This window comes from Balaenoptera ricei, chromosome 11, assembly GCF_028023285.1.
Source record: "Balaenoptera ricei isolate mBalRic1 chromosome 11, mBalRic1.hap2, whole genome shotgun sequence".
Classification (NCBI taxonomy): domain Eukaryota; kingdom Metazoa; phylum Chordata; class Mammalia; order Artiodactyla; family Balaenopteridae; genus Balaenoptera; species Balaenoptera ricei.
In genome coordinates, this window is record NC_082649.1 from 60,958,232 (window position 1) to 60,974,961 (window position 16,730).

General features: G+C 38.3%; 1 protein-coding gene across 4 annotated transcripts in view; it reads left to right on the forward strand.

Moving 5' to 3' along the window:
• The window catches only part of ULK4 (unc-51 like kinase 4), a 539,805-nt gene that overhangs the window by 99,033 nt on the left and 424,042 nt on the right, over positions 1-16,730 (forward strand). For all 4 annotated transcript variants that reach the window (XM_059939363.1, XM_059939366.1, XM_059939365.1 and 1 more), the window contains one exon: positions 8,141-8,302. In XM_059939363.1, the coding sequence (XP_059795346.1) occupies positions 8,141-8,302 (162 nt within the window). The remainder of the gene's footprint in view (positions 1-8,140; positions 8,303-16,730) is intronic.

The following is a 16,730-nucleotide window of genomic DNA, read 5'->3' on the forward strand; positions in this document are numbered from 1 at the left end:
TTTTAAGCCACTTCAATGATTAAAAAAAAATTTTTTTAATGTAGAAAACTGTTTTCCCAGCCCCTACTGGTATTTCTGAATGTAGGTTCTTTTCTAGCGAAATGTACCTCATATACAGAAGAGTATATGAAATGTAGGAGTATGGTTAAAAGCACACACTCTGACCCACTTACTCTATTTAAAAAAAAGTGGGGGGGGGGGCTTCCCTGGTGGTGCAGTGGTTAAGAATCCGCCTGCCAATGCAGGAGACATGGGTTCGAGCCCTTGTCCAGGAAGATCCCACATGCCGCAGGGCAACTAAGCCCATGGGCCACAACTACTGAGCCTGCACTCTAGAGCCTGTGGGCCACAACTACTGAAGCCCTCATGCCCTAGAGCCTGCGTGCCGCAACTACTGAAGCCTGCGTGCCGCAACTACTGAAGCCCGTGTGTCACAACTACTGAAGCCTAGGGCCCGGGCTCCGCAACAAGAGAAGCCACTGCAATGAGAAGTCCGTGCACTGCCACGAAGAGTAGCCCCCACTAGCTTCAACTAGAGAAAGCCCGCATGCAGCAATGAAGACCCAATGCAGCCAAAAAAAAAAAATGCTGAGGTGGGGGGGGCGCGTCGCTGGTTGCTTAGAGAATTTTTCTCTCTCCCTCTAGGATTGCAATATGTACTTTCTTTCAAAGAGTAAACACTGTTCTGAGTTCGGTGATAAACTTTCTCAAGGTTTTCTTAAAATTTTTTTCTCTTTTCTTTCTACTTTCCCAAGTTTTTCTTTATAGTGTTTCCCTTTTTGAATGTATTGCTAAATATTACGTTGATTGAGTCTAAATGTTGAACTCTATAAATGGACTGGCGCTGTGTTCTTTTGAGACAAGTTTTTTGCTTAAAGTTAGGTTGAGATTGGTACATGCTGATTGTGTAAAGTGTTTGTACCACTGAATAGTATGGTGTTGATGTGTGCCTCAGAGACACATGTGTGTATCAGTTTATACTCCCACCAGCAGTGTATAGGAATATCCATTAACTCACATCTTCTTGAACATTTGATATAGTCAGACTTTAAGTTTTTGCCAGTCTCGTGGGCATTAAATTGTTTCTCAAAGTAGTTTTGTTTTTTGTTTTTTTTAAAAATTTTTTATTTATTATTTTTATTTTTGGCTGTGTTGGGTCTTCGTTTCTGTGCGAGGGCTTTCTCCAGTTGCGGCAAGTGGGGGCCACTCTTAATCACGGCACGCAGGCCTCTCATTATCGCGGCCTCTCTTGTTGCGGAGCACAGGCTCCAGATGCGCAGGCTCAGTAATTGTGGCTCACGGGCCTAGTTGCTCCGCGGCATGTGGGATCTTCCCAGACCAGGGCTCGAACCTGTGTCCCCTGCATTGGCAGGCAGATTCTCAACCACTGCGCCACCAGGGAAGCCCTCAAAGTAGTTTTAATATGCGTTTTCCTGATAACTAATGAGAATGACCATCTTTTTCTATTTATTTTGGTTTCTGTAGTTTTTCCTGTTGTGAAAATGATTGTCTTAATTTTTTCTGTTGCTTTGTAGGAATTCTGCACACCTTCATTCCCACCCTCCCACCCACCCAGCCTATTGTTATAAAATGTTTCAAGTATTAGAAAAGGAAAGAAAACTATAATGATCACCTCTATTTACATCACCTAGGTTCAACTGTTAACGTTTTGCCCTCTTTGCTTTGTTGTAATATGTGTGTGTGTATATCTATCCATATATGTGTATTTATTATTTATTCATTCATTTATTTTCTGAACTGTTTGAAAAGATTTCAGATGTCATGGTACTCCACCCATAGGAGTTTTTTTAAAACGTATTCTGGATATTAATTTTTTGTTATTTATGTGTATCCCAGATACTTTCTAATTTGTGTTTGGTCTTTTCATTTTCTTTACAGTGTCTGTTGATAAGCAGAAGTTCCTAATTTTAATAGAAATTTATCAATCCATTCCTTTATTATTTGTGTTTTTTATATCTTAAGAAAAGGTTCTCTACTCCAACTTCATTAAGATGGTCTATTACATATTTCTTCTAAAAGTTTTATTTTTCCTTTTTCCCTTTAGAAGTTTAAGCTATTTGTAATTGTTTTGTGTGTGTGGTGCTATGTGTGGATCCAGTTTTATTTTTAAAAATAAACATAATCTGTTATCCCAGCATCACTTAATTAAAAGTCCATCTTCCCCCCACGGCTCTGCAGTGTACCTCTGTCATGCCAATGTGCATGTCTCTTCCTGGTCTCTATTTAGTTCTGTTGACCTATTATCTGTGCCATGCTGTCTAAATTAATAGTATTTATTTTTAATAATTTAAAAATATAGAGGGGTGTTTTTTCTTACCATTTAAATCTTTTTCATGAGTCTCTTAGCTTTTTTTGGTTCCTTTTTACTTAAAAAGTTGATTCTAAAAGTTATATGCAAGTTCACCTGTTGGGATGTTGATTGAGAGTATATATCTATGAATAAATTTGAGGAGAATTGGTTGATATTAGTGAAAATGGAAGGCATACTCAATGAGAAAACTAAAAAGAGAATGACACATTTGGTTTAAAAAACACTGGAATAAGATGATTGAAGTTCCTTTGAATTCTTGATGACATTCAGCTAATGTATTTAATTCATTGCTAAAGTTAACTCTGTCGTATACAGCTCCCATTCTTCACAGGTAGCATTTATGAAACATATTATGTACTGGCTGGACACAGGAAAGGCGAAAATGATTAAGACACTGCCCTATCTTCATTTATTTGGAAAGAAAATTTTTTTTTTATCCCTGGTTTAGTATGCCATTTATTGTTGTTTTGTAACTACATTTCCTTTTTTTGTTTTTTCCTTTTTCTTTCTTGTGTAGTTACTGAGACATTTAAGGCTATTAACTTTCAACCTAATGTTAGCTGTATCCCATTGTTTTGACATGTAGTGTTTCCATTATTGTTATTTTATAGATAATCCCTAGTTTAAAATTTTATTTGGTCCAGGGTTGTTTATGAGATGGTTTAAACTTTTTCAGGTGGGTGGGATTTTATTGCCTCTTTTTTCTTTTGTTGTAGTAACAAAGTTGCATTACTGTATAGATCAAGATTGTGGTCTGTTCTATTTCTCTTGTATTTTTTTAAATTGTGGTAAAACATATATTTAATATAAAATTTACCATCTTAACCTTTAAGTATATAGTTAGGTAACTCACATTGTTGTGCTATTTCTGTTGTTCTTAAATATATTGAGATGTTTTTTGCCTAACTTAATTGACTTCTTTTTTCCACTTTCAAAACTTAGTAATGTACCTTGTTGAACATGGGCCGTTGATTCTGGTTTGTACTCCCTTTTCTCCTCCCTTTAATCTGTGCATTGAGAGAAAAGCGGAATGGAAATTTTACTTTTTTAATTGATACGTAGACTTCTTAGAAGACAATTTTAGTTTTAAATTATACATATTGTTTTTGTTCATTGTGCATAGATAACTAGCTTTGCCATGGGAAATTCACACATGTTATAAGGGTTTTCCGGTCAAATACCTTGGGACACACTGGGTTAAACAAGGTTGAATAGTTTCGTTTGTTTGTATTTAGTCCTTTTCAGAGCTTTTAATTATGAATCTCCATGGGTGCATATCGTATGTGATGTTTTCAAAGTTATTTGCCCACAGACCTACCTTATCCTGTGGCATGCTGTGAGATCCACTTAGGGAGAGGAAGATAGTCTTACACTGGGACTGTCATGAGTTTGTTTAAATAGTTTTCAGTAGGTTTTCTCTATTTCAAAAGGTTACCTAAGAGATTATGACGTTGTTTTCCAAACAGGTCAACCTGTTATGATTTCTATAATTTTAGCAATGGTAATAGAGATGTGAGTCAAATGCCTTTGATCTTGTTACAGATGTAAATGCTCAGGTGGAAAGAGGGGAAGTATTTAGAGTGAGAGATTTAAGGTGGAACACGCAAAAAAAAAAAAGGAAGATATGGTATAACTGTTTTAAAAAGAGTGTGGCAGTATAGAAGAAAAGGTACCCATGATGACGCTGAGTCATCGTTTCAGAGTTGGGGCTGGCATTTCGGAGACCTTGAGCTGGGAGTCAGAGGATGTGGATTTCAGTCCCAGGTGTGCCACTCTTGAGTAGTTTGATATTGGCCAAGCCCTGGGGCCCCATCTAATGTTTTGTATAAGGAAAGGTACCTGTGTTGGTTGATCTTCCACATGCTTCTGACTTGGGCCCTCTTTGACAGCTTTCCATTCCATTGCTTTGACCTTCATGTTTGTAGACAGTAGCAAAGAGCACTTCTCCCCTTGGTATCATTGCTGTATTGATCTCAGGAATATTTGGCATTGAACTTACATGGCATATGTTCTGTATGTGCATGGAATAGGGAGGCTGAGAAAGCTGGCTTTTCTTGAAGGTAGTTATTTTTATCTGGGTAGGTAGCAACCTACTGTACAGTGCACACAGAAGCTGGAAATAGTACCTAGAGTGTTTCCACATGTTTAGAGGAGAAGATTAATTTATGCATTTGTATCTAATCAACCACCTCTTTTTTTTTATAGCTTGCATAATAGTCTGTTTATAATTTTCAGTTTTAGTGCTTTTTAAAAAAGAAAACTATTGGTAAATTGCTTGTATTTAATTAGAAAAAGATGGGGCTTGAATTAGAATGTATAGAGGTGTTAGCCATTATATGTATTATCTTTGAAGTGTTTTTAGACACTAGTTAACGAAAATGAGAGAGAAGTTAAAATTCTTGATACTGGATAAAAGTGAAAATGTGCAGCTGTATTTTCTGTTTTTGTAACTGTCACAGTTTAAGTTTAATCTTCCTAATAAAGAATGTGTGTGCCATCAACACTGGGTTCTCTGCGGGTACGCACAGTTCTCCTCGCCTTTATGTAGTGAAAGTGAGCAACATGTATCTGGAATAGGAATGATGCAGGGTTTCTTGTGTTTTTCCTTTTAATACCACTATTCATAATATTTGGAATGCTAGTATTAGTAGGATGCAATACTAAGTATGGAGTTACCTAATGTGTCTTGAAGCAAACCTTTGAGAATGGCACAAAGAAGCGATCCTGAGTTTGCACTGAGTAGGGAGTAGACCAGCTTCCAGAGACTTGGTGGGGTGAGAGCCACAAAGTATGGTATGTTCACTGCTAGGGTGAGGTTTGTACCTCCTCTTCTCCTGTGGCAGATAATCTTAAGGGGGAAGCTCCACAGGGTTCTACGATTTATATTGGTTGGGTTTCTCTGTAAATTTTCATGTTCCTTTAACTGTTTTACCCCATTACATGCTTTGTAAACTTAACAAATTCTATACCTCTTTTGTTTCTTTCTCATTTAATACCCGTCTTTATGTTTTTTCTATTTATCTTTTTATTATTATTTTTAACTTAATGGTATTGTGGTTAGAGGGAGTGGTGTATGTATGTTTTTTTTTTTTCATTTTTTAAAAAAATTTATTTATTTTTAGCTGTGTTGGGTCTTCGTTTCTGTGCGAGGGCTTTCTCTAGTTGCGGCAAGCAGGGGCCACTCTTCATTGCGGTGCGCGGGCCTCTCACTATTGCGGCCTCTCTTGTTGCGGAGCACAGGCTCCAGACGCGCAGGCTCAGTAGTTGTGGCTCACGGGCCCAGTTGCTCCGCGGCATGTGGGATCTTCCCAGACCAGGGCTCGAACCCGTGTCCCCTGCATTGGCAGGCAGATTCTCAACCACTGTGCCACCAGGGAAGCCCTGTATGTATGATTTTAAATCTTTGGAATTTGTTGAGACTTCTCACATGACTCAGTATGTATGTGTACTTAGGGGGAAAAAAAGGTGAATTCTGCCATTGTTGGGTGATGTGCTTTTTTTCTTGCAGTAGATCAAGCTTGTTTAATCTGATAGATAGATATAGATATAAATCTATGTTCATGCTGATTGTTTTTTGTCTGTTTTATCAGAGATAGGTATTTAAATTGTTTTTCAGCTTTATTGAGGTATGATTGACATAAAATTGTAAGATATTTAAAGTGTACAAAGTGATGATTTGATATATGCATGCATTGTGAAAGGATTCCCCCACTGAGCTAACACATCAGTCATCTCATATTTTATCCCGTTACCTTTTTTTGGGGTTGGGGTGAGAACATTTAAATTCTCCTCTTTTAGCAAAGTTCAATTATACTATATGGTGTTATCAACTAGAGTCACATTGTTTTACATTAGATCCCCAGACCTTATTCATCTTACAGGTGAAAATTTGTACCTTTTACCAACCTGTCCCTATTTTCCTCACTTTTACCTTTGTTTTTTTGTTTGTTCGTTTTTTTAAGAATGTTCCTTTTTTTTCTTTCTTTTTTAAATTTATTTTTTAATATTTTATTTATTTATTTATTTTTACTTTTGGCTGCATTGGGTCTTTGTTGCTGCGCATGGGCTTTCTCCAGTTGCGGCCAGCAGGGGCTACTCTTTGTTGCGGTGCGCGGGCTTCTCATCGCGGTGGCTTCTCTTGTTGTGGAGCACAGGCTGTAGGCGTGTGGGCTTCAGTAGTTGTTTCTCGTGGGCTTTAGAGCGCAGGTTCCGTAGTTGTGGTGCATGGGCTTAGTTGCTCCGTGGTGTGTGGGATCTTCCGAGACCAGGGCTCGAACCCGTGTCCCCTGCATTGGCAGGTGGATTCTTAACCACTGCGCCACCAGGGAAGTCCCTTACCTTTGCTTTTGAAAGGTGTTATTGTTGGGTATAGATTTATAGGTTGACAGTTATCTTTTTTTCTTTTTTTTTGGTACTTTAAAGATATTGTTCCACTGTCTTCTGGTTTGCATTGTTTCTGATGAGAAGTCTCCTGTCATCCTTATTTTTGTTAGGTTATGTGTTAGATTAGCTCTACATAATGTGTCTTTTTACTCCAGCTGCTTTTACAGGTTTCTCTTTATTACTGGTTTTTAGCAGTTCGATTATGATGTACCTTGGTGTGACTTTTCTTTTTTCTACTTGAGGTTCATTGAGTTTCTTAGAGTGTGAATTATTAATTTTCATAAATTTGAAAAAATTTCAGCCAGTAGTTCTTCAAACAAATATTTTTTCTGCCTCCCTCTGCCCCCTTTTGGGATTCTCATTGCACATACATTAGGTTGTTTGAAGTTGTCCCACAGTTCACTGATGTTCCAATGCTTTTTTCTTTCTTACCCAGTCTTATTTCTTTCTGTGTTTATTTTGGATAGTTGTTTCTTTTTTTTTTTTTTTTTTTTTTTTGCTAAGTGTTGTGTCTTCACTAATCTACTAATCATTGAGTCTGTAGAGTCTAATATGTTAATCCATTTCAGTGTATTTTTCATATAAGACATTATAATCTCTAGCCCTTTGATTTGGGTCATTTTTTAATTTTCTATTTCTTTCCTTATGCTTGCTTCTTCTTTCTTCTTGAGTGTATGGACTGTATTTATAATAGCCATTTAAATACTTTTTTCTTATTCTGTCACCTGTGTCATTTCCCTTAATTAAATTTTCTTTTTATGAGTCATATTTTCCTGCTTTTTAGTGTGTGTGAATTTAATTGGATGTCAGACATCATGATTTTTATGTTGGGCACTTTTGTTTCTTTATAGCCTTTTAAGTACTTTTGTGCTTTTTCTTGGACTCATTTAAGTTACCTGGAAACAGTTTGATCCTTTCTGAGACTTTTAAGCATTGTTAGAACAATCCAGAGCAGCCTTTAGTCTAAGGGTTAATTTGGTCACACCACTGGTGCAATCTCTTTCTTCGGACTTTCCTTGATGCCCTGTATTTAAGTGGTTTTTAGCTTATTGGTACACTAATTATTTCCAGCCCTGAGTAATTTCTGAAGATTGTTCTGCATACTCCTTATGATTTTAAAATTATCTTCCAGTTTTTATGTTATGCTATAAGTTATAATTGTGTATTTTCCAGATTATTTCAGCCTTTTTATTGAAATATGTGGAGAATTATGTTATGCTAGGTTTAGTGATTAACCAAATGTAATAGTTTTATAATAGCCTGAAAAAATGACCACACCTCCTAAAACACCTAACACATCCAGGGGCACTCTTGGTATCAGGGCTTTATTTATAAAGCAGTGATTATGAAATGATGTGTATATATTTCTCGTCCTAAATAATACCTATTTAATTTTCTCATTGTTTTCTACTCTTCTCTCTCTAGGAAGAACGTGTTGTGAATCACATGGCAGCAAAGATTATTGAAAATGTCTGCACTACCTTTTCTGCTCAGGCCCAGGGCTTTATTACGGGAGAAACTGGGCCTGTTTTATGGTACCTATTCAAACATTCCACCGTTGATTCTCTTAGGATAACTGCAATATCGGTAAGATGGAGCATCTTTTGGGGATATATTTGCATGTGTTTAAATACCAAGCTTGAAGAACTGTTCTAGATACAGAGTAAATTTCATTGGATAGGTAGAAATCTCAGAGTAACAGTTGGTAAGAACGATAATTTGATTTTCTCCTGAAGCAGGAGGACTGTCAGGAAATTCCAATAGGATCTTGTGTGACCATGAATTACAGTTTCAAAAACTATTTGGAGGTGATAGTGGAAAACCATGGCAGTGGTTAGGGTGCAGGATTTGGTTTGGTATATTTCTAGTGTCCCTTGACTTTTCCTGTTAGCTCCCTCTTTCAGACTTTATGTTAAATGGGTTTATCATGTGGTTCAAATGAATTCATATTAATGTTCAAGCATCTGTGATTTTGCAGTTTCTGTATTTTGATTGGTTGTCTACTACTTTGCTTCCATGGTTATAACGACTTGATGTAAATGATAATTATGTATGAAGATGTGTTAACCTGGTTGTATCAATTTAATAGTCGGTTGAACAGATACAGCCCTTTCTCATATGATTTATTTATATACTCTTTTTGATCACCAGTCTTATCTGGACTCTCAACGTTATCTGGTACCCTCCCTGTATTTCTCTAGTCTGCTCATTCTTGTGCTTCTCACTGTGCCAATTTCAGACCTTATCCTCTTTCCTTAACCCTCCAATCCCATGTTTTCCCTCCTGCATCCTCAGTAAATGGCTTCCCCCTCAGTAGATACTTCCCAGAGAAAAATGGAGACATCCAGCGGGAATTATCCCATTGTCTGTCTTACGCATCTTTGGACCTATTTGCATCCACACCTATCCTGCCTCAGTTCTTTCTCTCCTGTTACAGCTGATGAACTGTCCCTTCTCCTGTCAGAGACAAACGTGTCCATGATTCTTCCATCTCTTCTTTTTTTGAGAATCTCACTCAAATGGTTATTTTTGCTCTTTCCTAAATCTTTACCCTCTCCTTGTCTACTAGATCTTTCTAATCAGTATTCAGGTATTCTTTACCACATTAAAAATAAAAAGACACACATAAAAACATATCCAAAGTTTTTTAGGATGTACCTCCATCCCTCCTCAGCCCCCCACCCCAGCCATACTTCTTTAAAGGGTTATTGCCACAAGCTTGCTCCTTTCTGGCCTGTTTTGTCTTCAACCCTATCTGGTATCTGTCCTAAAAACACCAGTGAACTTTATCAAGGCATCTTTGAGTCACATCTTAAGGCATTCGTTTTAATCCTGGGCCTTTAAAAAAAAAAACCTGTCTTGCTTTAATTGGGTTTATATTATCATTTTCATTTTTATGCTCAGCATGGTTTCTTTTCTTGGCAGAGTTTTTTTCCAGTTGTTCCCACCAAAGTCTCATACCTTCTAGCTCTTTCTTCATTTGACACATTAAGCTTCACTCTTTCATCTTGGGCTTCTTATATTTTGTTCTTAGTGTTCATCTAATTTATTAATTTTTCATTGTAATTTTTCCGATTTCCTCCAAAATGTCTCTCCTTTTCTGCTCCAGGATCATGTTCAGTATCATATGTTATATATTGTTTTCATATTTCTTTAGTCTCCTTCAGTTTGAAACAATTCCCCAGTATTTCTGGGAAGTTCATGTCATTTACAAGTTTAAAGGATGCAGGGCTTGTATTTTGTAGGGCAAAGCTCAACCTGGGTCTATCTAGTGTTTTGCCAGTAAACCTCCTTAACATCATTGAGGACCCTTACCTGTAGCATATGCCTCTGTGATGGTTGCCATATGATGACCATCTGTTTCATTCCTTTTATATCAGAGATTGGCAAATACTTTCTATAAAGGGCCAGATGATATGTATCTTGGGCTTTGATGGCCACATATGGTCTGTGTTCCATGTTCTCTTTGTTTTGTTTGTTTTCTTTAACACTTTAAAAATGTAAAAACCATTGTACATTGTTCTCATGAGCTGTACAAAAACAGGCCTTTGGTATTGGTTGGAATTCTATTTTAAAGAAGCTCTTTCCCTTCTCCCACATGTATGTGTGTATTTATATCCTTAGGATCATGGATACCTATTTTATTCAGTGAATTGTAATGTGATACTACTATTACCACTATTATTATTTATTGTTTGGATGCTCAGATCATCTTAGAAGCCCTACAAGCTGGCTTTTGTGTCCCATTGACCTATTTCTTTTTTTTTAAAAATAAATTTATTTATTTATTTTATTTTTGCTGCATTGGGTCTTAGTTGCTGCGTGCGGGGTTTCTCTAGTTGCGGCCAGCACGGGCTACTCTTCATTGTGGTGCGCAGGCTTCTTATTGAGGTGGCTTCTCTTGTTGTGGAGCACGGGCTCTGGGCACACAGGCTTCAGTAGTTGTGGCGTATAGGCTCAGTAGTTGTGGCACACTGGCTTACTTGCTCCGTGGCTTGTGGGATCTTCCTGGACCAGGGCTCGAACCCATGTTCTCTTCATTGGCAGGTGGATTTTTAACCACTGCGCCACCAGAGAAGCCCCCATTGACCTATTTCTATCATTGATCACTATCATTCCTTACTTTCTGACACCACGCAGTTTCTGGGCGACTTTTGTACTTGCTCTGCCAGGTCTGGAACCAATCATTTCTCCAAGGGACCTTCGGTTTTTAGAAACCACGATCTGGGTGCTGTGCTTATTGCTATGGGGTGTTATTGTTTTCAGGCCTTCTTAGTATTCAGAGCTAGAAAAAAATATATGTACTTATACATACGCATGCCTATAGAATTGTTCTTATATCTATCATTGTGGGTATTTGGAACAAAACTCATGCATTCATATTGATACTTCCAATTTTAATCCCATACTTAGGATTCTTTTTAGCCTTCCCATTTTCTGTGTTTGTAAATCTAATCTCATACAGAAACCTGGTTTCAGTTATTCTCAGTATATTTACTGATCTGTTCATTCAGTTAATTTATTTATTCAGCGTAACAGACTCCATCCGCTCTGGCCGCTGCCTCTATGTCCTTCTCTTTCTCCCGTGTCACTGCCACTCTGTGTCCTGAGCCACTCGTGCTCAGTGCTCCCGTTCCCCTCTGACCTCTTTCCTCAGAACCTGCTGTATTGCCCTTGGGAGGGGAAGGTAAGGGAAGATAGACTAAGGAAAACAAAGGGTTAGGTATCATTTTTGATGCTTTATCTTCCCTAATTCCTTCCCCTTCGCTGTTTACATCCAGCCAGTCGACCTGTCCTCTGATTCTAATTCATAGATACTGCTCAGATCTGTCTGCCTCTCTCTGCAGCTCTGCTGCTGCCTCCATAATCCAGGCCACCACCATCTCTCACCGAGACCAATGGAGTGGCCTTAACTGGTCTCCCACGGCCAGTTTGCTGCTCCACTAATTCCATTTTCCATACAGGGTGAACTTGATAAAATCACATCTCCTCTTCTTACTGCTCTGCTAAAACTTTTCAACATCTTAAAAATGTTTTTTAAAGGATGATAATACTAGAGAAATACTACAGAGTACTAGGTAGAAGTTAAGAATTGGCAAGTGCTTTGAGTTTTAGGATAAAATTTAATGTTTAAAGCAATTAGCACATTTTGTGGGGTAAATTAGTTATGCTAGCTTATTTTACTATAATCCCTTATAGATTGTAAACTCCTGGAAAGCCAGGACTGTGTTTTGTTCATCTTTCTATCAGTTTGAAGCCAGGTCTTTGGTTGCGGCTTTGGGCTTTTCCTGCAAAGGTTGAGATGGAGCCTCTTGTTTCACGTCGCGAGTGGAGGGCAGGAGGTTGATAACGTTAAACGTTCTTCTTTACTTGGGATACAAGGGGAAATAGGCCACAAAGGTCCTGCTAATAATAGAATGGGGAATACAGTATGAGATCATTGTTTGGGGATCCTAAAACAAAGTTATTCTAACATCATAATCTTAAGAAAATTTCACCTGCCTTAAGAAGATTCATTAAAGATTGAGGATATAGAAACTGAAAATACGCATCCTGAAGACACTTTACACAGATTCCTAGAGGGATGACAGTTGCATTTTCCCCAGCACGCCTTACAGAGCTGAACTTCTTTTTTGGTTTCTTTTCCGATAACGACCTCTCAGGAATGTGCTCTGGAGGTTAACGTACCCATTTAGTGATAAAGATTAAAATTCTTCACATGACTTTCAAGATGTTGGGTGATTTTTGCTCCTGCCTACCTCTTTTGTCACATCTCCTAACACTCATTCCCTCACTGTGCTTCAGTGACACACATGTTCTGATATTTTCAAGAATTTCCAAACGCTTTTCGGCCTCAAGACTTTTCCCCTTGCTATTCCCTGTGCCCAGGATGCCTTCCTCTGGCTTTTCACATGGCCGATTCTTCATCTTTCAGTTCTCACCTTAAATGTTACCTCTTTCATTAGGATGTTCCCTGCCCCTCGTGTCTCTTTGTATTTTCCGTCATAGCAGTGAACACAGAGGTATTTATGCACCCGGTGTATGCACGTCATCATACATCCTGTTAGGAGGTCAGTTCTAGGAAGGTAGGGACCCTGTTGCCGTTGTTCCCTCCTGAGCACGTGTGGTAGGTGCCCGGTGGATATCCATTGACTTGATGGATGCAAGAGCAAGGCTGGAGGATGGTGTCATCAGTGCTGAGTCAGCAACTTGCTCCTTGTTCCGCTTGTAACAGTCTGTGCCTACTGCCTGTGTCACTGATTTTCTGACCCGTTTCTCCTAGTCGTCTCTTGGCCCCATAGAGTCCCCCTGTACCAGTGTGATGCAGATGAGCAGCATTAATATCACCTGGGAACTTGTTAGAAACACAGGTTTCTGGACCCTGACCCAGACCTGCTGACTCAGAATCTCTGCGGGGAGAGGCCCAGTAATCTTCATTCTAACAAGCCTCCAGGCGCTTCTAATGCCTGCTGAAGTTCAAGAACCACTGCCCTAGACCTTGGAGCTCTTGAAAAACACTGGCCTGGCTCGGAGTGAAAGATGGCTAGTTAATCCTTCCCGCTCAGGGGTGGTGGCATCTGTTGCTTAGGGATTAGTTGTTGAAGGGAGCGGACCTGACTTGGGAAATGTATTGAATGCATAAAAGGATTCCTAGAATCATTAGGATTACAGGGAATCTCTGTATGAGCCACAGTGGGAACCAGAGAAACCTTTAGAGTTAGACTGAGTAGAATGGCTCCTAGGAGGGAGGTTACTGGGCTAATTATCATTACTGAAGTGCTGAGAGGAAGGGTGACAAAGTGAAGAGTTTTTCGGGGCAGTGGTTCTCACTGGGGTTGGAGGGGAGCTTTTCAACAACACTGACTGCTTCCTCCTCTCTCTCCACCCCCTGCCCCTGTCCTGATGTGTCTTAAGATCTCAGAGGTCAGATGAGACTGTGTCTAGTTTGAAAAAGTTCCCAAGGTAATTTTCATATGACATGAAAAAATGATTCACAAGACAGAAAAGAAATGGTTCTTAAACTTATTCCGTGGTGATTGTGTTCATGTTTCTAATAGATATGCAGCCTTCAGTTTTGAATTAGTCTCTTTCTTAGACATTGCTTTTAGTAAATAGGTGGTCAGAAATTCTGGAGGTAACACAATGTCCTTTTGGAGGCAAATTTTGAAGTGAATTTTGAACTGGAAGTGTTCTTTCCAGTTTTAAAATGTAGTCTCAAGCTCTGTTTTATTAAGTAAGTATTTCAAAACCTAATCACTGAAGATCTATCTTGAGATTTGATTTTTTTTTTTTGATTTGGAGAACACAAGCCCTCATGTGCTCTTAAGCTTCTGTGAGCTTTCAACTGTGTTTGATATCCGGAAGTGATGGGTTAAAAGTTATTTCCTGCATGAGCTTTTCAAAATGGAAGATAGGTTAGGCTTTTGAGCAGCTTTCTGAAGAGGAGAACTTCCAGTTGCCCTCATATTGCTTTGAATACACTTAGAAGCAGTCTGGACAAATCTTGTATCAAGAAACATCTCCATTATGATTGCGTAGGGATTTTATATCAATAGGAAGTCAGTTTTGCTGTGAAAGCCTCTCTAAGAATTGTTACAGTGCTAATGAGACTTACTGTTCACTGTCTTGAAGCCAGTTTAAGGGCGACCCCTAAATATCCTTGAAAAATTCTAATTGTAGCATGATCTTTAGGGGCTCCATTTAGACTGCTCTTATTTCTTTTAATCCAGGGATTGAATAATCTTTGAAATAATACTGACTGAAATAATGAAATAAATCTGTTTTCTTAATTGAAATATGTTTGATTTACAATATTATATTAGTTTTAGGTGTACAGCATAGTGATTCAGTATTTTTACAGATTATACTCCATTAAATGCTATTACAAGATAACACTATAATTTCCTGTGCTATACCCAGTATCCTTATTGCTTATCTATTTTATACATAAGTTTGTATCTCTTAATCCCATACCCATGACTTGCCCCTTCCCCTTTTTCTGTCCCCTCTGGTAACCACTAGTTTGTTTTCAGTATCTGTGAATCTGTTTCTGTTTTCCTATACACATTTGTTTGTATTACTTTTAAAAATTCCACATGTAAGTCATATCATACAGTATTTGTCTTTGTCTGATTTATTTCACTAAGCATAATATTCTCTAGGTCCATCCACATTGCTGCAAATGGCAGAATTTCCTTCTTTTTTATGGCTGAGTAATATTCCATTGTGTATATATGTACTACATATTCTTTATCCACTCATCTGTTGTTTGGGTTTCTTTCATATCTTGGGTATTGTAAATAGTGCTGCTGTGAACATTGGGGTGCATCTATGTTTTCGAATTAGTGTTCTCACTTTTTTCTAGATATATACCCAGGAGTGGAGTTGCTGAGTCATGTGGTAGTTCTGTTTTTAGAGTTTTGAGGAACATCCATAGCAGATGCACCAATTTACATTTCCACCAATAGTGTATAAGGGTTCCCTTTTCTCCGCATCTTCTCCAACATTTGTTATTTGTAGACCTTTTTTTAAAATTATTTCTTTGGCTGCGTTGGGTCTTCATTGCTGCGCACAGGCTTTCTCTAGTTGTGGCGAGTGGGGCCTACTCTTCATGGCGGTGTGCGGACTTCTCATTGCGGTGGCTTCTCTTGTTGCGGAGCACGGGCTCTAGGGTGCGCAGGCTTCAGTAATTGTGGCACACGGGCTCAGTAGTTGTGGCCTGAGGGCCCTAGAGTGCAGGCTCAGCAGTTGTGGCGCATGGGCTTAGTTGCTCCATGGCATGTGGGATCTTCCCGGACCAGGGCTCGAACTTGTGTCTCCTGCATTGGCAGGTGGATTCTTAATCACTGCGCCACCAGGGAAGTCCCGTAGACATTTTGATGATAGACATTCTGACAGGTGTGAGGCCAACATTAGCCTGATACCTAAATCAGACAAAGACACTACAAAAAATAACAGGCCAATACCTTTGATGAATATAGATGCAGAAATTCTCAACAAAATATTTTCAGAACAAATCCAACAGTATATAAAAAGGATCATACACCGTAATCAAGTTGGATTTATTCTAGGGATGCAAGGATGGTTCAACATTTGCAAATCAATCAGTAAGGTGCACCACATTAACAAAAGGAAGAATAAAAATGACATGATAATCTCAATAGATGCAGAAAAAGCATTCAACAAAATTCAACATCCCTTCATGCTAAAAACTTTCGTTAAAGTGGGTATAGAGGGAACATATCTCAACATTATAAAGGACATTTATGACAAATCCACACTACCATTATACCCAGTGGTGAAAAGCTGAAAGCTTTTCCTCTAAATTCAGAAATAAGACAAGGATGTTCACTCTCACCACCCCTATTTAACACTACTGTATTGGAGGTTCTAGCCATAGCAATCAGGTAAGAAAAATAAATAAAAGGCATCATCTAAATTGGAAGGGAAGAAGTAAATTGTCACTATTTGCAGATGACATGATACTTTACATAGAAAAACATAAAGTCTTTACCAGAAAACTATTAGAAGTAATAAGTGAATTCAGTAAAGATTCAGGATACAAAATTAATATACAGAAATTTGTTGCTTTTCTATACACTAATAATGAACTATCAGAAAGAGAAATTAAAAAAAAAAATCCCTTTTAAAATCACATCAAGGGACTTCCTTGGTGGTCTAGTGGTTGAGACTCCAAGCTTCCACTGCAGTGGATGCAGGTTTGATCCCTGGTCGGGGAACTAAGATCCTGCATGTCATGTGGCCAAAAAATTAAAATTAAAAAATAAAATAAAATCACATCAAAAATACTAAAATACCTAGGAATAAACTTAACCACGGAGGTGAAAGACCTATACTCTGAAAACTATAAACACTGATGAAGGAAATTGAAGATGATTCAAAGAAATGGAAAGGTATCCCATGCTCTTGGATTGGAAGAATTAATATTATCAAAATGGCCATACTGTGTAAAGCAATCTATTAGATCTAATGCAATTCCTATCAAAATACAACA